General features: G+C 42.0%; 1 protein-coding gene across 1 annotated transcript; it reads right to left on the bottom strand.

Moving 5' to 3' along the window:
* Window positions 1-12581: 12581 nt before the first annotated feature.
* leo1 (LEO1 homolog, Paf1/RNA polymerase II complex component) lies at window positions 12582-22191 on the bottom strand. Its single transcript, XM_026163753.1, has 14 exons — window positions 22084-22191; window positions 20770-20921; window positions 20186-20466; window positions 19771-19979; window positions 19402-19503; window positions 19198-19292; window positions 18886-19034; window positions 18693-18777; window positions 18507-18601; window positions 18273-18407; window positions 15600-15735; window positions 13231-13423; window positions 13001-13098; window positions 12582-12810 (listed from the first exon to the last, which is right to left on the bottom strand). Exons 1-14 carry the CDS (start codon window positions 22139-22141, stop codon window positions 12697-12699), a joined length of 1902 nt encoding a protein of 633 aa, XP_026019538.1. The 5' UTR covers window positions 22142-22191; the 3' UTR covers window positions 12582-12696.
* Window positions 22192-22804: the final 613 nt, after the last annotated feature.

The following is a 22804-nucleotide window of genomic DNA, read 5'->3' as shown; positions in this document are numbered from 1 at the left end:
GAAGTTCTGTTACAAAACTTAGTATATAGTTTAAATCACTGTGAGCAGCCCATGCTATAAGCATGTGTATGACTACATCTGTACTTGTCTGTATGAAACACACAGGTCAGATCTTTGCAGCTAAACCTGTTGTTAACCATGCTTTGCTTGTATGAACACTAACATCTATCCATGCCAGACAGCAGTAGGGAGAGAGCTACTCGGGATACTGGTGCATTTATCGATGGTGCACTACTTTTTGTGTTTAATGAGGGAGAAAAGTGACTCTGACTGAAGAGAATCTGTAACACAAAGGGTCACCTTGCTTTTCTTGAGTTTTCTCTGTTTTTTTTTTCATTTGGAAAAGCTCAAGTGTAATCTGCATACGCAGCAGCTCACAGTTGAAGGTAACCCGTTGTTTACAGATTAAATCACGATCCTTCGACAGAACAGGCTGACCCAAATCGTTAAGGTCAGAAGAAAAAAAAAAAGAACCCAGATGATACGGGATTGTTACAGTTGTGTTTGTGTGTGTGTGTGAATAACACACACCTGCTTGTGCATAAGGGAAATGTTAGTGTTAAGACCCCTGCAGCGGTCTCTGGGCCAGTGTCATATGTGAGTGTTTGTGAGTGTTTGAGGATCCTGTAGTGAGGGTAGGGTATTGTATTTCTATTTTATTTATTAGCCTCTTATATAAGCACCAGCAGGGAGAGGGGACATACTGAGACAGGGGAAAAGGGCACCGAGCTATGAAATACAATCAGAGTGGACAGAGTTGAACTGTTATTGAAGTAAGTCAACAAACGGCAGAAAAAAAAGGCTTTTCACTACACAGACTTATTCCGATTATTGAGTCTTCTAAAATGTGTATTCTCTGAAAACAATTTGGCTCAATGTTAGCCCAGTGATGGACTAGCGATCAGTCCAGGGTGTAAACTGCCTTTGGTCCTGTGACAGCTAGGATAGTTTCCAAACCCCTGTGACCACGAACTGGATAAACAGTTAAGAAAATAGTTGAATGGATAACCACCACATTCTTCAGAGACTGAAACTGTTACTTATAGCCCGATCCGTACCAACAAAACAAAAGTGATGCTACCTACTTGTGTTATGGTCTCCACAGTTTGAAGCATTAATTTTAGAATTGTGTCCACTGCCTTGTTGGTTTTTGGTATCTTAAGTGACCAGATGAGTTATCAGGCTGCAGCCATAGACATGAGACAGGTATCAATCCCTGCGAATTGGTGTGAAAAGGCAACAACACCAAACAACACAGGTTCAAATGGTTCAAATATGCTGATATGAGCCCCCCTCCAGCAAAAAAAGGCAGGATCTGAACCAGACTCTGCTGTTGTTATTTTATTTTATTTTGTTTTATTTTGAAGGAACACATTTTATTTTATTAAACTTGAGAGTCTATGGGAGGCAGCTTCAATTGGCCAGAATGAACTGGTTTTTTTGCACATCCATGTTGGCTTTATTATTCAGCCCTGGAAATGGCTACTACTACTGTGTGTGACAAATCATAGACTATAACCAAGCCGTGTAACCTTAGTGACCAATTATTTCATGAGGTTCTGGTGATATAGAAAACCCAAATGCAAGCCTTGGAGAAAGATAGAATAGAATAGAATAGAATAGCCCTTTATTGTTATTGTACATGTACAATGAAATTGTAGGTGAACCACACTGACTGTGCCAGAATAAAACATAAATAGTAGACAGCAGGAATAAATAGCAAACAGATGGAAAGATGAAAAAAACACAGAACAAACCTTCAAATTCAACAACAAAATACAAGAAAAAAACAACAACTAAAAAACAAACATGCGTAAATAGAGACAGGGGAAAACAACAGACACTCAGAGACATGAAGGAACACAGGGCTGTACACTCAGCAGCTATTTCATTAATAATATCTCGCTAGTAGAAGGTTCTTCCTTCAGAACAAATTCACAGATTCAACAGAGTTTCAAGAAAGTGCCTGAAACATTCCTCAGAAATGTTCGTCCATCTTGACATGACAGTTTCACGCAGTTGCTGCAGATCAGTGACGAGAATCTCCCATTCCACCAGATTACAGAAGTGCTCTACTACTCTGTGCAGTCACTATGGAAGCCGTTTGGTGTCAAGGAACTTCCTGTGATGAAACCAGTTTGAGATTATTTAAGTTTGTGACATAGTGCGTTATCCCACCGGAAGCAGTCATCACAAGATGGGTACCCTGTGGACATAAATAGCTGGATAACAATAATAAGGTTGGGTCCAACATTTACATGATGCTGAGTTGGTACTAAGGGGCCTAGAGTCCATCCATCCGTCTGTCCATCCATCTATTTTCTTTTGCTTATCCAGGTTTAGATCAGGGGTCCAGCAACCTACACACAAAAGTAAAAAAGTAAAATGTATCTGTTACAAAGTGCGGTCCCCAACCTTTTTTGCGCCACGGACCGATTTATGCCCGACAATATTTTCACGGCCCGGCCTGTAAGGTGTCGCGGATAAATACAACAAAATAAAACTAGTACCGGTACCGAAAAAAAGAAGATTTATTCATAACATACGTGAAAAGACCCAGGAAAACCGAGTTAACGATAACAAAATAACGCTGAAACCCGATAAAAACCCTGAAAACAATACATTTCACACACGAGCATCAACTCTCGCGGCCCGGTACCAGATGACTTATGGACCGGTACCGGTCCGTGGCCCGGGGGTTGGGGACCGCTGCTTTACAGAGCTCACACCTCTCTCTCCCCAGCCACCTCCTCCAGCTCATCCAAGGGAACATTTAGGCATACCCAAGCCAGCTGAGAAACATAATCTCACTAACATGTCCTGGTCTCACCCCGGGGATGTCCCAGAGCCACGATGTGTCTTGTATCCTTATGAGCATGCCACAAGATGAGGCATGCTAATCGTCTTGTATCCTGCTTGTGTTCACAATCTCCTTCTTTCTGTTATTAAGCCAACTATCTTGGCCTCACTGTTACTGTACGCTCTTTTCAGAATACACTTTGCCACCATGGGAGGCGCTTGGTCCACCTTTGCTCCTATTAACTCAGTATGCTCAAGGTTTTTCACTTGGAACTCTTCTCTACACCATGTATATGCTCTCCATTGGTCAGATCAAATCTCTACTAGCTTTTTTTCCACCTAATGAACATCTCTCAACTTTGTCCATCACTCACTGACTCTGCAGCAGAGACCCTTATCCATGCCTTTGTCTCCACCTGGATGGATCATTACAATGGGGTCGTGTTTTGGATTTCCACCAAAGCCCAGGACAGAACTCAGCCACCAGGCTTCTAACACCCACTAGCTCTGAGAACATATCACCCCCACCCTCATAAATCTCCACTGGCTCTCGTTTAAGTCACGCATTACTTGCGAGATCCTTCTTCTCTTCAGTACCTGTCTGACCTGCTGCACCCATACACAGAGCCTTCTGTGTGGCTCTTTGTATGGGCCACACTGAAGGCTCCCCTTGGAAATCAGTGTTATCAGACCACAGACAGTATTAACAGTAATGTCATCCAATGGTTTCAGAAGTCCTGCTCTCGAGCCTTGAGATCAATGCTCCCACTATCACTGTCTTGGTTGCAAATAGCTGGATTTGACAAGGTTGAAGAATTGCCAATCACAGATCAGCCCCCATTTTGAAACAGTACGACCAAGATTTTAAAAACAGAGCCTGTAAGCCCATAAACCCATCAGGAAATATCATTCTCCCACGGACTGGAGGTCTGTTTGTACCCACAGCTATGGTTACTCAGCAGCCTACAGATAGAGTGCAGGTTTAAGGCACTTGCACAGTGGCTTCACTTTTCAGACCCAGAAGCTTCACCCGTTTTATACTGTCTCTGATTCAGACACATGGAAACACGTCATTGTTTACTTAGAGCAGCACCTAGCATAATACTGACCTAGCCACTGCCTTCTCTTGGTCCTAGTTGGCAGAACGGTGCACAATTTAGCCCCAAATTACAACCTCCAAGGTGACTTGTGTTTTGCTGTGCAGTTGCAAGTCTTTACCCTCTCTGCGCTGGTCTGCCACAAGCACAGAATATGTGATGTTACAGATTCCAGGTACAGGCTGAGCAGCAGGCAGATTGCTATAAGAAACATCAGAGGTGATACAGAAAAAGAGAGAGAAGAAAACAAGAAAAAAGAGGGTAAAATGCTGCAGTCCTCTCCTCTCTGCCTCACCCCTATTCAGTCAGTGCTGACTGTGTAGCAGTGCCTCTCTCACTCCCCCACTCCTTACTGTGTGAAATTGGGTTTACATAACCTACTGCAGTCTGAGATAACGCAGCGCACCACGACTGGCGACATCTTCTCCTTAAAGGCAACAAAGACACACAACATTTGCATGAAGCAGCATTAAACATGCATGGCAGTACCATGCATAGACTAGTATGTGGTATACTAAAGGCTACTGTTTCTGCACGCCATTGTTGTGTGCAAAAACACGTATGTACAAACATCTGCGCGCTCACAGGCCTCTTCTGAGTAAATGAAATGGAAAACGCTAACGCTCTTCCATCACTCATTGCTGTCGCCCACAGCAATGAGTGGTTTAGGTGCATAAAAATATCCATAGCTCTTTAAACACTGCCGTCCCCCTCTCGCACATAAGCCTGTACCATGTGAACAGTATTCAAGAGGTCTTTGATATGTTCTCTTGTAATGACAGTAGTCTCCGGATACATCAAAAGTATGTGTGTGCAGCACAGAGGGGCCGTTGTCAAGAGAGAGAATGCACCCAGTTTATGCAACTCTTACTTAATCACTTCGTGTTTTACCAGTTTTGTATAGGCTTGTTGGCTACAGCCAGTTCTGTCTGGATGGAGCTGGGCAAGAGGTCACTTTCCAGGGCTGTTATCTATCTCTGGGAACCCAGTTTGTGTGCTTGTGTGTGCGACACTCTGCGTCATTCTGGCTGATGAAGTTGAATCAGTTACCAGGATTGTTGTTCCCTACATTCTCCTCTTACTGTGTAGCTCAGAAGGGATCAAGTCACATTACCTCAGTCAGCCTCATTTGTTTTCTAACAGCTGGAGGACTGACGTACCAACTGGACTGGACTGAACCTTTTTCCTAGTAAAGGTCCTGGTAAAGCTTCAGGACTTGAATTAGCCAATGAATTAGCCAATAGCAGCACATGAAGTTCATCTTGAAGGTATATTTTTAATGAAGATTTTTTAAAAATAGATTGATAGTAGGAGCCTAAAAAGAAGTGCATTTTGAAATAAAACCTATTAGACTATACCAAATCAGCATATCTGACAGAGTGACATATTTGAGTATACAGAAAAAATGTTTTAAAACTTATCAAGTTGATGAATTTGAAAAGATTGTAAGCCTATGATTAATATTTTCATACTGGTGATCCCACTAATGCTACTGGCTGACAATTGGCACCAGAATTAGTTTTGTATTTTCCAAAACAGTTTCTATTTTTTTATTTAATATTGACTTTTGGTTTTGTTTTGTTTTGTCTGTCTTGTCTGGCAGCATCAATCTTTCAGCTCACAATTCTGATTGCAAATGCTGCATCGTGGTGCTGAACACATTATGCCTTTGCTAGAACAGCTATGGAGAGTCTCTATAGGCTTTTCTTGTTCATCTTTCATCTGTTCGTTTATTCATTTGTTTTTGTGTCATTTCAGATATTGCATCATATGTGGAATAGTATGGCAATGTCTAAGGCAAGACAGGCAAGAGACAAAAAGAAGTGGTGGTGGGGGGATAGAAATGGGGGGATAAAAACAAATACCAATGTACAATGTATCACCAACTGGTGCACCTGTAAGAGACAAAGGAAACTCCCAAACAAACATACAGCACCTGGAACACACACACAAAAAGAAAAAGCACAGATACATAAATCAACAATCTTCTTATAGTGTGTGTAAGAGAAAGAGAGAGCGAGTATGAGTGAGTGTATGAGAGTGTCACAAATGTACTTAACGATGAGGGTGGGAAGCCTGCAGCGTAACCTGTAATGACCACCACCACAAATTGAAAGCGACTGACGTTTTGTTTTTAATTCAGTTTAGTTTAATTTAGATTACAGTTTGGATTTTTTGGGTGTTTGGGTGATCGTGGCTCAAGAGTTGGGAGTTCGCCTTGTAATCGGAAGGTTGCCGGTTCGAGCCCCGGCTTGGACAGTCTCGGTCGTTGTGTCCTTGGGCAAGACACTTCACCCGTTGCCTACTGGTGGTGGTCAGAGGGCCCGGTGGCGCCAGTGTCCGGCAGCCTCGCCTCTGTCAGTGCGCCCCAGGGTGGCTGTGGCTACAATGTAGCTTACCATCACCTGTGTGTGAATGGGTGGATGACTGGATATGTAAAGCGCTTTGGGGTCCTTAGGGACTAGTAAAGCGCTATATAAATACAGGCCATTTACCATTTTTGTAGTTTTGTTTTAGTTTTAGTTTGTTAGTTATAGTCTTTTTTTTATTATTACAGTATTACTATAAGAAGGACATATGTTAGGGGCAAGATTTAGATAAATCCACAGGTATTGCTACAGGTATCGCTAATTTTTATTTTAGTTAATTCAATTTTACATATAACTGTAACTGCAGCAATATACTACTAATACAGTTATGTTTTATTGTTGAAGCACCAGTCTTCTTGTAGAATGAAATATCTCACTGGGTACATCGCATTCATTTTGTCCAGGTACGATACTTGGTGCTTAGAGACACACTAATCATAGACTGTACATAAAAGATGCATTTAAGCCTTTTTTCCATTAGTACCTACTCGGCTCGGCCTGAGGCGGCTCGAAGTGGCACGATTCACCTTGACTCATATTCCATGAGAATCGAGTACCAGCTAATGGTCATTATAGCAATGCGAAAAGGCATCCTGTGACGTAATAGTATGCTACATGAATGCCACAACAAAGGTGGACGTCGAGGAGACGATATACCTGCTGCTCCATCTGTGGCTTGTAGTTAGACTCGAGGACCACAGCGTTGTCTTTTGTAGCCATTTCCCTCTTTGCCGGGTTGCGATTTTCGTGAAGGAGATGCTCTCATGACTCATCAAGTGACCCCTCTGACCAGCCAATCGTTGGTATGCAGTCTGCTGACGTCTTTTTGAATCGGTCGGAATCCCGGCAGAGAAGGTTCTGAAAGAGAACTTGGTACCAGGTGCTAACGTATAAGGGTCTTTAGAGTTGAGTTGACCCTTTTCGCTGTCACCATCTTGATATTTTGAAACCAGATGTGATGAGTGAGGGGTGGATCTGACTCAGAAACCAAGGGGCACTGCAGACTCACACAGCAGTGTCTAGTCCACAACAAGGTACAGTTATGGAGCTCAAACTACCCCACTGACATCCTTAAATATGTATGAAGGTACAGCTTCAACTGCTGGATCAAACCATAAAATTCTTCCTGCTGCTGACTGCTTATGAGAATTTGATTAACCCAGAACCTGTTTCTTCCTATTCATGATTAGAACGATCAGTGCCAGCTCATTGTCACTTGGTGTTGACTTCATTTGTTTGATATTACAAGTTTTTTTGAGGATGCAGTTTTTGCAAAAGCAATGCTTCCCTTTTATTTATAGAAGCATATGATGGGCTCTTTTGAGGACATTTCTTATCATTGTTATGCTGATGATATTCAGTTGTACGTTTCTTTTATGTCCGAGGATTTATCTAAGCTTCAGCGTCTGAATGATTGCTTAGATTTGATCAAACGTTGGATGGCTGCAAATTTCCTCCAACTCAACGAGGGGAAAACCGAAGTCCTCTTATGCGCCCCTGATAGGTTTCTATCGCAGATAGTGAAAGCCCTTGGTCCTCTCTCACTTTATGTTAAATCCTCTATCAGGAATTTAGGTGTCACCTTTGACTCGAGTCTCACATTGGATGGGCATGTGAAATCTCTGGTTCGGTCTTGTTTTTATCATTTAAGAAATGTGGCTAGGCTAAGCCCGGTTTTATCTCGCTCTGAACTTGAGATTGCTATACATGCTTTTATTTCGTCACGCTTGGACTATTGTAACTCGTTGTTTATGTGTCTAAGCAAAGGTTCTCTGGATCGTCTGCAGGTTGTGCAAAACGCTGCAGCTAGACTTTTGACAAAATCCTCCAAGTAGTCACATGTGACACCGTTATTATCTCAGTTACAATGGCTTCCTGTTAAATTTAGAGTTGATTTTAAGATCCTGGTCTTGACCTACAGAGCTGTGCACGGACTGGCACCTGCCTACATCTTTGATCTGCTACAGCCCTGTGTCTCTAGCAGGTCTCTGAGGTCATCTGATCAGGGCTTACTTGCTATAAAAAATACTAAGAGGAGGACTAAGGGTGATAGAGCTTTTGCCACTGTGGCCCCGAGACTCTGGAACTCCAAGTATTAAGAACTGTGGACTCAGTAGCTGTTTTTAAAAAACAACTCAAAACTTACCTTTTTAAAACTGCTTTTGGTTAATTTTATGCCCGTTTTATTTTCTCTTTTTAACTGAGAGCCATGCTAGGCTCAGGGAGACTCTGCTGACCGTCTGTCCCGCGGTCATGCAGGGACTTCATCAAGCTTGCTTGTCTGTTCTATGTGTGTTTGGATTAAAGAATGTTAGCTATCGCTCACCGCTCGTCTGCAGCTTTATTTAAATGGAAAACTTCCACAACAGGCAAAAAAAAAAGCTTTTTGCTAAAAAAAAAAAAAAGATTTAAAGCAGAAGTTTTTTGCACTGCATTTTAAAATGAAAACATATTGCATTTATTTGCAATTAAAAACACACAGAGCAGAAAGTGTGTTACTGTTTTACATCCACAGACACACAAGAAAAGAAGCAGGCAACATGAGGTCAAGTTATGGCAATTTTATTTTTGTATTTCAGTACATGTATTCAGAATAGAGTTTTTAAAAAACAAACAAACGTCCCAAGTAAAGTTTGGGGGGATTTTTGTGAAAGAAAGGTTGAGAGAGGGGGAAGGAGGAAGATGCTGCTGGGTCAGTTCTTTCTCAGCAGTCTGCTCCAGAATCCCCTCCTGTCCTCGGCTTGCTTTTCTTTTGCCTTCAGCTCTTTTAAGGTTTTGTTGAGCTGCTCCTCGGCATCTTTAAATTTTTCTTTCAGCTGCTGTTTGGCCAGCTTCACTTTATGTTTGAGGAGCTCTTTAGCTTCCTTTTTGTGCTTTCGTATTTCTTTAAGTTCATCTTTGCAGTCTTTCTTGGTCACCACAGAGCCGGTCGTTTCTTTCTTGAATGCCTTCACCTCAATTTTCTCTTCTGCAAGTTCCTCTTGCACTTTCATCAGTTCCTCCTTCATGTTTTGAGTGTAACTCTTTGTATCTTCCATTTCTTTCTTTGCTTCCTGTATTTTAATTTTCTCTTCCTCCAACACTTTTTGAGCTTCCAACAATTCTTTCTTCATATTTTCAATCTCATTTTCTGTCTCGTGTTTACATTTTTTCTCCTCTTCAAGTTGTTGCTTCACATGCAGTAATTCCTTTCTTAGTTTTTCAGCTTCAGCCATTACATTTGCAGCTTCTTGTGTTGCCAACTGCATTTTCCTTTTTTCCTCTTCAAAAGCTTCCTGCACCTCCTGTAATTCCTGCATCACATTTCCTGCCTCCTTCTTTGCAGTTTGATATTTATTTTTGGCTTCTTGTGCTGTGCTTTTCTCTTCCTCCAATGCTTTTTGAGCTTGCAACAGTTCTTTCTTCATGTTTTCATTCTCATTTTCTGCCTGTTGTTTTCCCATTTTCTCTCCTTTAAGTTTGAGACCCACATGCAGTAATTCCTGCAATACTACTTCAGTTTCAAACTTTGAATTTTTAGCTTCTCCTCTTGATTTTTCTGCCTCTTCTTTTAATTTGACATTTTCAGCCTGTATCATTTGAAATTTAAAATGAATCAGCTGTACTGTATTGTGAGATGAAGCACTCGCCGATCCTCTTCTCGTTCTCCCTCGATTCATTTTGGCCTTTTAAACAAAGGAACCAACGTTTTGTAGAGGAGTGAAGTGAAGTTTTTGATGTTTTCTTCGTCAACTGTCGTTTGTCCTGCACAGAGATGCTGCTGTAGATGTGTCTCTAGCTGTGTCTGGATACAATGAACAATGCTGTAACTAAGTGCTTGTGTTGCACAGTTCTACTAAACATTCCATTCCATGCATGCTCCGCCCACATGGTCAGGAATGTCAGGTGCTGCATCTCCAAATGCTGCTCCCGTTGCCTAGCAATAACAGCTGTTTACTTTTTGGGGTCTGGTTCATTGTTTAATAAAGAAAACATATCCAAGTACTGGGTGCTGAGGCTCAGCGCATATTCTAGCCTGCTGTGTGGGTGGGCAGCTAGAAATCACTGGTGGGCAACATGAGTGAGGAGAAAACTGGAGCAGCCAAGCAGGGAGCTGCAGGTTGCTGGTTTGAGTCTCTGTTCAGATGCTGGTGTCTCCTCTCTCTGAGATGTCTGCAAACTGTCCCAGATAAAACAATAAGGATAATAAACAAACACGTGACTAAAATAACAATTATGACTCTGATGTGTTTCATGTGTAGCAGGATGGCCTCTATACAGCAGTCGCTGCAAGCATCCACATCGCCACACTTACTTTTCTTTAAGCAGGCGTGCTGGGCTCCTCCTAAGGAAAGTTTGAAACTTCATTTCCTTCATGCTGGTGAACTTTTTACCAAATATTTTCATCAAAGCTTCTCCATCACTGACAGGGATTGTTTGGATCTTCACACTCATCTCCACCAACCCTAAAAAATGAGTCTCACTTTGTTCATATAATGCCAGGAGTGTCTCCATATTTCACAAAAGTCTATGCAAACATGTAACAGTATCCCATATTCATAGAAATATTATTGATATTATAACAAAAGCTGTCACCAACACAATTGTCAAGTGCTTTTTTATTAGTTATTGCAAATGCTTGACTGCAGTTCTTGCTAGATGACAAAACCACTTATTAGGTTTAGAAGGAAATGACTTTTTCTACATGAGGTAAAGTTGGAGAGCTGTTTCCCCAAACTAAACGAAATCATCATTTGAAAAACTACAATCTGTATTTACTCTGAACATCAGTGTTAACATTTGAAATTGGAAACATGTAAGTGTAACAAACATGTTAAAACATAAGAAATCAGGAAGGGGCATGTATAGGAATTTCTTTTACTTATGCATTAATCACATTATTTTATTGTATGATACCTTGGTGCCACTGGATTTTAACATGTCTCACACCCATACAGTAAGACAAATGCTGGGGGTCTAGTAAGGAAGTTGGGGGAAGCAGACAACTCCACAGGAAGAGTCTTTTGTGTCTTTGAGGACTCTGGTAGGAAGCAAGGGAGTGTGAACCTTAAATCTTTTTATGACTTGTAATCTTATGTGCAGCACTTTGTGATTCTGTCTTGAAAGGTGCTATATAAATAAAATTTTATTTATTTATTTATACAAAAACTTATATAATAAGTTAACAAGCTTGGTTATCATAGATAGGCTCTAGTAGTACATTGGCAAATATATAATTTGCCAAATAATTATGTAAGAAAAAAACTCCTAAAATGCCGTAAATGTTTCAAGAGGTTCTGTCATGAATCAACTGAAGTGATGCTTCACTGTTATAGTGGCTGCAGCTGCCTGTGTTGGTCTCAACCTGCACATTGCTCAGTGAAGCAAACAGGTTGTTTATGCAGTTTGGAGAATAATAAGCCAGGTTAGCTTGCTAATAGTAACACTAATTAGTGTTTCTTTTACAGCATTTAGCTGCAGGCAGGCTGTCATATCTCACTTTAATATGAGATTTAAAATGTTTTCTTTGTTTATATGACTATGTAATTCAAGTCTGCAGGGTTCCTGTGAGGTTTCACATCTTCTAAAACCCTTGGTGTCCTGACAGTTGAAACTGTGACGATTTGGCAATAATAATGGCACCGATCTATGGTTGACAATTTAAAAGGGTATCTATTAGCAGGCCCTATAAGGGCTGGATGTTTAGCAGAGGTGTAGCAATGGCATGGGTTAGAATATCAGAGGGGGTGCCAGTGAAAGCTTGGGACTTCCTACAGCTGCTTGTACAGGAAGAAGTAGATATTCCTACTCCTTCCTCTGCAGGCAGGTTATTGAGGGGGGGGGGGGGGGATCTTCTCCCACAGAACTACAGCTCCTTTGTCTCAAACCCCAAATCCTCTAATCTCTTGTGTCTTCTATCAGGTGGGTTTTGGCATCGTCTCCTCCTCTGACAACACTACACTCCCCGGTTCTTTCCTGAAACATTCACACGAACTGCAAAAAACCCAAAACAAAACCAAAAAACCCCACCACCTCTAAACCAGCGCACTGAAAACACTGGTCAATTATGTGTGTACATGAGGGAGAGGAACAGAAATGGCAGATGCTGCTTCTATGCCATTAACTTAATCTTTCGGCAGCCCACAGCAATTATGCCATTAACAGCCTCCCCTCGAAACGTAACAGTTTGTTTCATAACATCGCAACAGCGTGATTCATATATATATGATTCATGGTGTTAAAAAGATGAAGAGGCCTCGAGAAGCTTTGGTTACATAAAACCACCGTTTTTTGTTTTATTTCTCACCTCTTCTGTACACAACATAAACAAGCAAACACACAGACACAGCCACCCACAAACAGGTCATAAGAAAATATACAAAAAATATGGCTGTTTATATGCCATGCGGGCTGAGCACTGATAATACAGTGGAATGATAAGGGAAGATGAATTATTCGTCGTCGTCTTCCTCGTCTTCTTCGTCGCTGATGACATACTTCTTTGCCTTTTTGGTGGCCGTTTCCTCGTCATCTTCTGCCTTTCTCTTGCCTGATCCCTCGCCCTCCTGTGACAGGAGTACATACAGCGTTCAGTTACACTTCAACAGTGAGTGCAGAAAAGCTTTCCTGCTCTGAAGAGTCTAGCTTTTGCTGTCCTGCTTAGTTACAAAGGATAATGAGAAAAGTTGGCTTTTTTTCTACACGGTGTCCAGCCTCACACCGCCCCCTGTCTGTCAACCACATCACTGCACCTACCTCGTCACTGTCCAACTTCTTAGCCTTCATCAGCCTCTGGGCTTTATCGTCATCAGAACCTTCATCACTGTCTGATGAGTAGATCCTGGCTCGCTCCTCTGTACGTGAGGCAGAAAGAGAAGAGCGTGTGCATCAGGCCTCTGTAACTCCCAAACACGTCTCAACATACGAGGAAAAAAAATTATAGAAACAAAACGACAGCAGTCAATGTGAAACGCAGTCATCCTCACCTCTCAGGCCACTTCCACCCTTATACTTGCTCTTGATGGCTGCAAGGCTGATCGCCTCCTCGCCCTCTTCCTCGTCGTCATAGCGATCGGGCTCCAGGTAGCTACTGCTCAGGCCTCTCTGATGCTGCTTCTCCCTTATCCTCCTCTGCTGGGACTCCCTGCGGATGGAGGCTCGCAGCCGCTCCTCCTCTTTCTGCCAAGACAGACCCGAGTGGCGAATTTATACAAAAATCATTTCAAGGCATTTAATTTCTAGCTGCTTAGTTGTTAATTGTTTTTCCCCAAACACACTGAGAAAAAAGGTCGCTTTTTATGTTAGGTGTGGGAAAAGTCTAATTAATTTCCCTTTAAAGCAATAAGCTGGCCTTGTTGGAAAAAAACAATAAGAAATGAGCCTATTATTCGTTTTTGCTCTAAAGTACATTTACCCTGCTTGTTGTTCTGTTATTCCTATAACATGACAATTCCTCACTGGAATAAACAGAATTAGCTGTCCTATAATAAAAGGACAACTGCAGGCAGAGTAAGGACAAACGAGAGAAAGGGTAATTACTTTCTAAAACATTTGCCCTCCTGCCCATTTTAAGTTTGACAATCAGCTAGTGCCAGTTAGTCAAAAATGTGCTTCAATAACCTTTAACTTTAAACAGGAACACACGCTTACTCAGTCTGAACATTATTAGGCATCTACAATATGTCTATAGCAAACCTTACTATCAAAAGAGCCGTTTTTAAGCAATTCTTGAACCCTCAAAAAGCATATTTAAGTCTTGATGTTCCTACTTATTTAAGCTACCTGCCATATGTTTGCGGTGGCAAAAGAATTTCCCAGCTTTCACAGAATAAAGTGTCTACTGTGTATAACTTAGCCCATCAGTATTACTAATATATCTAAATACTTCAAATCTTTTACCACATGTGACTACTCTTCATGATCATTAGTATTTTGTGCTTTAACTTTGCATTTTCATTACAATAATACTGTGTTTTCTAATCTAATCAAATTCATTTATCATGTTCTTATTTTTATTACCAACAATGAAACAATTGTGAAGAGAGGGGAAAAAAAAATATCCATTAGCTTGTTTCAGCATACTTTGAAACAGAAGCTTGACTTGGGTAACTAAAAGCAATGCTGTTTACTTTGAGTCCTACCTGAATCCAATCAAAAGGAGGCTACTTTGATAGTAAATAAAAAATATAACAGTCTAATATCTTAAAAAAAATAAAAATAAAGTGAAAGCAAATAAAATAAAGTTTCAATTTGATTTTGACTAAAGCCAGCAGTGTTGGTGGTAAAGCAAAGCATTCCTTATCCATTTTTCCTGCATGGATCTCCAGAGCCACAGCTTCAACACCCCATGGGCTTTAGAGCAGGAGTGGGCAGTTAATGTGGGTACACGACAACCTGTGGCCCCCTCTGCCCACCATTGCTCTAGAAATCTACACATTGCGCAGCTACTGAAGCTCCCATTATGATTAGCTTTGACTGTCTGCCCAAAGGCTAGATCAGTGTCAGAATTATGACACTGCAGAAGCGATTAGAAACTGTGGAAACTTAAAAGACATTTAAAACCTATAAACAAAGACTGTGCTGTGGGCTACTGGTGTGTTTTTTGTACTTTAGTGCAAGCTTAAGGATTTCTGTCGCCAGTTACCACCCTTTTCCACATCTACTACATTTTAGCTGCTCCTACCACATCTAACAGATGTCATGCTTTTTTCTTAAAAGTAAAGCAGCCTGATTTCAGCTGCTGGTACTGAAACAGCCTGTTTGGGCTGTTTGAGGCACAACAGAGGGAAGGACCTATGAAGTGTACTGAAATTACACCTGAAATCCACATTCTGTGGAAATGTGAGACTGGCATACACTTGTATAAAGGCACGGACCCTTGTTGCTGTTGAACTGTAATTATGATAACTTAAGAACCACCAACTGGGAGTACTGACTACAAACAATGGGGGAAGCGTAATTGATGTCTAGTATTTGGGCGTCTATTGTTAATTATTCAAACTCGCACAATCCCCACTGACGCACATTAGACGTCATCATGCAGGACACGAGTGTTTAAAATACAAAGAGACAAATGTGTGTTTATATGTTTTAAAAGCCATTTTAAGCTAATGCTGCACAGTGAAGAACAATGTAATCTGCAGTCTTTCTCGAGCCGACAGTAAACGCATCACCAGAACTCTAGACTGGTTGACTCAGTTTCCATTTCACTCGCCACTGCGTGACCACATTATGCAAGCATGTCAGGTTATATTATTATGTAAGCAGCCATGGTGCCTGTCAACAGCTGACCTCATCTCACTCTTCCCGTCTCTGTGGTAACAAAAGAATTCCCACACCGGACGGCTCGTGCTACCTTGATCATTTCATTGCGATGGGACTCGGGATCTCGTCCAGCCATGGGAAGGATTCTGATCTTCTGTGTCTTTGAGCAGCGGTCAGCCAGAGACAGGGTCATCTTCCTGTGGGTGGCGCTGTCTGTGGAGTGGGGTCTGGAAGTGCAGAAAAAACAACCTGAATAATAACATTTCCCCAGTACGTCTTCATAAAAGTGAATCTCTTAAGAGTGGGAGGTTTTCACACATTTTTTCCCTTTTCTTCTTTAACACATAGATCACACCTCTGTGTTGCAAACAGGCAGAAAGAAAAACACAGTATCGACTGCCAAACCTGTTTTAGCCCACACTCATTAAATCTACCTTGTGGAGTTTTTAATATCGCACGCTTTATTTCTATCTTGGGCAAACACATTGCACACAGGGCATGTTAAGCATATCCCTGCCAGTAATGTAATGCAGAAGGAAACTAAAGCACAAGCTAATTTATAGCTAACTGTCATCTTTATTAGGTCATGCAGCATTAGGTACATGCTGGTCTTTATGTTGCCCTGTGCTTTCACACATTTCCATGAGCTCCACATAGAGATTAAAAGTTGCACTGAGAACCTCTGATGTTATTTTGTGATGTCTTGCTAATAAGAAAGAGACTCCCACTCTGCTGCTGTGGAATCTCTGTTCACAATGATTCACGGCTACACAGCAACAAGCACTGAGAGCAGGTGTGGATTAAATAAAACACAATAAAAAATAAAACAAAATGTGCCATTTTCTTATGTACACCTGTTTGACTGTTCCCTAATAGAAATATATGATCAGCCAATCACGTGGCAGCAACTCAGAGCATGGTCAAGATGACCTACTGAAGTTCAATCTGAGCATCAGAATGAGTAAGAAAGGTGATCTGAGGGGAACTCTGAATGTGATATGGTTGTTGGTGCCACACGGGCTGCCTGACTATTTCACAAAGTGTTGATCTGCTGGATATTTCCCACATAACCATCTCCAGAGTTTACTGGGAAAGTTTATAAAAAGAGAAAATATGCAGAAGAGCATCTTTGAACGAATATCACATAAAAACCTGTAAGCAGCAGCTACAGCAGCAAAAGACCACGCTGGGTGCCGCTCCTGTGAGCTAAGAATAGAAACCAGAGGCTACAATTCACCTGGGTTCACCAAAATTGAGCAACAGAAGACAAAAACACTGCCTGATCTGATGAGTCCAGATTTCTCCTGTGACATTCAGATGGCAGGTTCAGAATTTGGCATTAAATTCATGAAAGCATGGATCCATCTGGCCTTATATCAAAAGTTCAAGGCGCTACTGGTGGTGGTGTAAAGGGGTTGGGCGCACGTGTACCCCATAGAGTACCAACTGTGCATCACAACACCAAAGCCTATTTACTACTGCTGCTGACCGTGCCCAGTCCCTTAACACTATAGGGTACCCATCTTTTAATGGCTCCTTCCAGCAGCATAACACACCATGTCACAAAGCTCAACTCATCTCAAGCTGTCAGGTCAATACGGACCAAAATCTCAGAGGAATGTTTCCAGCACCTTGTTGAATCTCTGCCACAAAGAATTAAAGTAGCTCTGATGGCAAAAAGAGGTCTAATCCAGTACTAGCAAGATGTACCTAGCAAACTGGCTGTTGAGTGTAAATGTGGTCTCATTAAGTAGGCGTACATGGATGTAAACAATGCTGGCGCATTAAAAAGCCCCCCAATTCTAAGCCAGGTATGACGTAACAAATTCATCAATTATGTCTGCTTGATTAAAAGAACACACTGTGTTCGTTTGACTTCACCAAAGACATCTGTTGTTGTCGAGTGTCTCACGTTATTAGATCCCCAACAATGTTCTTACAATACAAACATTAACTGCTGGCCTCAGCTCCCTCATTTAATGATGACTTATGAAAATATCACCACAAATATAATCTATGCATTTATTAAAAATGCATTAAATTTAACACAAATCACTCACGATGTTGAGACCACTCGAAGCTGTGAATGACAGAGTCATGTGTCTGTTTGGCTTATTTAAGAAAATGTATTTATCTGTAACCTTAAGTTCACTGTCGTATCAAATGACCTCGTGAATGAAGAAGTCTTGTCATACAGTATGTTCTTTAGGTGCTCACATTTTTTTTTTTTTTTAAACGTGAATTTTCTGGCTTTAAAAGAGTTAAAGGTGCTTTTAAAAGGAAAATAAAAGCATTGTAACCATCTGCACGCTGAGCAGTTCTAATCCTAATCAAAACTCAAATGTTAATGCTCCAAGGGAACAAACTGTAATAATGTTCTGTTTGGGAACACGGAGGCCTGTTGCACACTGAGGCAGGTTTGCCCTCATAGACCCATGTGGGGTGAAAGACAGAACATTCAGGTGGATGGGGGGGGGGGGCGCTAAGAAGCTTAAACAGTTCTTACTGGGAGAAACCTGTGCAGCTTGCACAAGGTGATCCGGGGACTTAAAGCATTCAGTACATTTCTAAATGGAGCCTGAATGAAGGGTGCCATTGTGGCTGCTGTTGTTGTTGTTTGCAGAGGTAGCCCGGAGTTTGTTGAGAACATATTCTACTGTCAGGGAGCCAGACGGAGGAGGAGTCTCCCTCGCAACTCTCAGTCTGTGCCTAAAAGGAAACAGCAGCCTGTTACCAAAGCCACACTGGCATGTTAGTGCATTACCTGAAAGTGAGTTTGGTTTTGAACACGGCCTGTCCCTGCAGCCCGGTGCCCTGTCGGATGAAAAGGTGATTGTGGTCTCCTTGGAGTGGAGCTTTGTAAACATCGAACACTTCGTTCCCCAGGTGGAGGGACATGCTGTGGAAAGAATGGGAGACTGAAAAGCGTGCCAAGTACAGAGTTATGTCCTGATCGCAGTGTCGCACCCCGCGGCATCCAGCCTGACGTAACACACACCTGCCGTCGGACCATTTGACAATGCGCGCATTGCTCTCTCGGGTTTCATTTCCCTCCTCGTCTCTCTTCGCTCTCCACCGGATTGTGTTCTCCACCTGTGGGGAGAAGATGATGAACATCAGGTGACGTAGGAAAAAAATCTAAATAAATAAAATCTGTCATCCGTCATTTCCAATCTACACAGACCTTCAGTTTGAGCCTGGTCCGCCCCTCTTCATCCAGCATTTCTTCATCCTCAAATTCATCCTCATAGTACTGAGGATCAAACGGCCTAAAAGGGAAAAAAAGAAAAAGAAAAGACAGCGTCAAAGAACATCTAATTATCTTATCATCAAGTGAAAATAATTTTTCCATCTATCTACACTGCACATGCTCTGACCTGGGCTCCACAGACAGGAAATTGGGCAACTTGACAAAATAAAGGTCGGATCCCAAGTCAGTGCTGACTTTTGGGATCTCTACTTCAATACGAGTTTCAGGCGCAGGCTCCTCTTCTGCCTGCTCCCCCTCCATACCATCCTCTGCATCCTAGACACACACACACGAACAAGTGAACAAACACTGTATAATCCAGTGACCCATGACAATAGGGATCAGCTCAGAGAGGCTTAGAGAAAAAGGGGATTTTGGATCTCGTTTAAAAGTGTGATGAGTGCAGAGAAGAACAGAGGGTGAGAGAACAGACACATACCAGGGGCTGGCCCGGGGTCGGGGGCTTCTCTGCATCGCTGTCTGAAGAGATGTCGTCCGCTTCTCCGAACAGGTCATCTGCTGCGGCCTTCTTTGCTGCGGAAGAGTACGGATAACTTTCAGTACCATAAAAATATCAAATTCAGCAGCAGAAACAAAAGACAAATCGTTGCTGCTACGTTGACCCAGTAAGGTTAGGGCTTACGTTTTGTTTCAGCATCGCTGTCTGAATCGGAATCGGAGGCGGCTTTCGCTTTGGGTTTCCGTCCTATGAAATCATCTTCGCTGTCACTTCCTTTTGCAGACTCTGAAAAACAAAACCAAGAAATTTTATGTATCATTTTCCACATGTCACGTTTATAGTGGAGGCACGGGACACCCACGCACATCTTACAGTAAAGGAAAACAGTTCATCGCCTCGTGCAAAGAGTCTGTGTGAAAAATTAATCTCATATTAACCTCTGAGTTTTAAGCTCAGGATAAAATGTTCACATATGGCCCCAATCCATGAAATTTACTGTGTAAAAAGATTAACCCTGGAGGCTGGCTCAGCGGCAGATCCTGGGGGTTGTACCTGATTTCCTGTTCCTCGGTCCCTCATCATCAGAATTTTCTCCCTCTTCGTCAGAGTAGTGGCGTTTCTCCTCCTCGTCCTCCGACTGGTCGCTCTTAGCTTCTCCGCCCCACTTCTCATCTTCCGATTGGTTCTCCCTCCCTGAAGCTTCGCCGTCACTGTGCGGTGTGCCCGGGCCCGACTGCGGAGTCCCAGGATCGCTGTGCATACTGAATAAGAACAAACACGGTAAACATATATTCTGATTTTTATTCCTCTGGAAGTCACTTAATCCCCCATCCACTTCCTTATGACAGATCAAAGACCTGATTGCGTTTCTCAAACTGGAAAAGATATATTTTAGCATCCCGATCTCCGTGCCATCAACGACCTCAGTTAAACAACGGTGAGCTGCAGCCTGTGTGAGACGTCGTACCTTCTGTCTGAGCGAACGCTGCCCCTGTCAGATCGAGGGCTCCCACCGCCAGACATCCCGCTGCCAGCCGGGCTTCCTCCGTCCGACCGGTGACCCCCATCCTCCTCATCTTCATCCTCATCTCGATGGTCACGGTCCGAGCCGCTGTGCTGCTCTGCGTCGGAGTGATCGTTGTCCCCGCGGTCTGAGCGCATGCTGGCATCTGACTGGTTCCCCGAGCGCTCAGACTGGTTGTCGCTTCCGCTGTGTTGTTCATCCTCACTGTCGTCTCCAAACAGCTCCTGTTACGGAGAAGACACATGAGTACGTTTAGATGCAGCTCATGACTGTATCGTCACACAGACACACACGCACGCCTCAGTCCTTCTACTGCAGACACAGGACACCTTCATTGTGGGATAAACATACTAGATGGTTTGAGGTAGGTTGAAAGTTTATTAACTCAAGTCAATGCAAGATTAACATTACAAAAGGAATACAATTCTCTGAGGTCACTGTGGAAGTTGAAGCAGTATTTTCAGTGGCTAAATTCACAGCTGAACGACTGATTAGGCGGCTGTCTGAACGATGTCTGCAAAATGCACCTTATTCATGCTGGGCTTGCCGGCCTCCTGGCCTTCGTACTCGTCATCATCATCATCCCGCTCCCTCTCGCTGTCACTGCCGCTGCCTGAAGCGTTGCTGACAGAACGAGGCCTCTCCTGCTCCGACTCTGAACCAGAGCCGGAGCCAGACTCTGCAAAGAGATAAAGCAGTCCGATTTATTCTAGTTTGTAGTGCCAAACAGATGTTACTCACTCCTCTCACATTACAAATGTGTGACTAAAAAGGTGAAGCTCAGCTTGTTTAAATCCTCATACTCTCCATATACCAGTGTTTTGTTCAAACAAAGCAGGGCTGGGGGCAATCCTGTTTAAAAGAAATAATATTTATTTATTTATTTATAACCACCTTAAGTCTCTTTGGGGTACAAAATCACAGTATTTCTATGGAAAAAACGAGTGATGCCAGAAAAAGCTTCCAATTATCAACTACTTTTGGACAAAAAGAAGCAAAGATGATATCAGTTAGCTCCTTTTTGTAGACTTTTTAGAAGATTTCAGCATCAACACAACAAAGTGCTTTGATGGTTTTCCACACTTTGTCTCATACAGACATAATATATTTAGGTCTCTGAATAATACCCATATTATTATATTTAGACCTTTTTTGAATAAATACTGTTATATCTGACAATTGTTTGTATGGGATTATCTGATGCAATCACAATATTATTTATGTACGGCTGTATCAACAGTGAGTACTGAAATACACAGTGTCATACGGTTTTCTCGTACTGTTCTTCTTTCTGTAAAAATCATTTTAGTAGCAAGTCTGTGGAAATTAAAGATTATGTAGGTGAACTTAGGTGCTGCACCAGTTTGTGCGTGAAGACAATTCTAATTTTGACATAAGGGAATTAAGTTTTTTTAAGGTCTTAAAATGTATATTTGCAGTCGTGCTGCTAAAAAAAAAAAACATGAGCGCTGATCACATCCTGCACCACAGCAACAAAACAACTTAAGCCATGGCCCTCCGTCTCAGACACATCACGTGAATCCAAACACTGAAAACCGATTTTTTTTTTAAAAAAGAAAAAGAAAATAAGAAAGAAAAAGAAAAGTGAAACTAGGTGAAGGATAAAAGAACTCCACGATGGTTTCCATTAAAGCCAACGTTTAAAACACATTAACATTATTAACGCCTGCCTCGATATAACGAACATCCGCGAAACGTTGCACACCTCACTCTCGCGTTAAAGCTCCCTTCTGCTACGCAGCTGCGCACAACGCGGCACTCATCTAAATGCACAAACTGATGATTAAACAATATAAGCCACGAGTTTCGGGCAACATTACCTCGCTGGTCGTTGTCGCTGTCCCCATCGCTCCCGAACAATTCATCCATGTCCGCCATTTCTTCCAAACTGTAGTAAAACGTGACCTACAGGATATAATCACTGGGTTTAAGGATTTTGGATCCGGGTCAAGCTGAGCTTAAGTGATGTAATAAATCTAGTCAACCGCCAGGGGGAGACACAACACCTGCTTAGCTTCTAACCAAAGAATATTCGTTTATATATACTTTTATGAAAACATCGTTATGTCTCTCCCCTCTCCCCCCCCCCCTCTCCCCATATATATATATATGTATGTGTATATATATATATATATATATATATATATATATATATAAGTAGGCAGTGATATAACAGAAGGAAAGGGTGTAATTTATTTTAAACGTGTACATAGATAGCAAAGTCTGGTTAAATTTAAACCTGGCTATTCGGAGTGTTTTATGGTCTCCTTTCTTTGTTCTGTAGCCTTTTTAAATACTTTCCTTTGCCTGTAATAAATTCTGCAATGGCACACATATAATGTGGCTTTGTGTGTGGGAATAGCAGCTGTGTGACACTGGACGCTATTGTTCACTTTATAACAGCAGGCGTTGTGATGCTGTGGAGAGCTATAACGACTGATGAATTCATGAATGCATCAAAAACACTGGTAGGAATATTACAGTGGTGTTTAGTTATGGCTTAAGTTTGAATGTGCATTTTACCAGCTGGTTTGTCTTTCG

This window comes from Astatotilapia calliptera, chromosome 1 (genome assembly GCF_900246225.1).
Source record: "Astatotilapia calliptera chromosome 1, fAstCal1.2, whole genome shotgun sequence".
In the NCBI taxonomy this organism is placed as follows: domain Eukaryota; kingdom Metazoa; phylum Chordata; class Actinopteri; order Cichliformes; family Cichlidae; genus Astatotilapia; species Astatotilapia calliptera.
The sequence above is the reverse complement of the archived record's forward strand: the minus strand, read 5'-3'. Positions and strand labels throughout refer to the sequence as shown.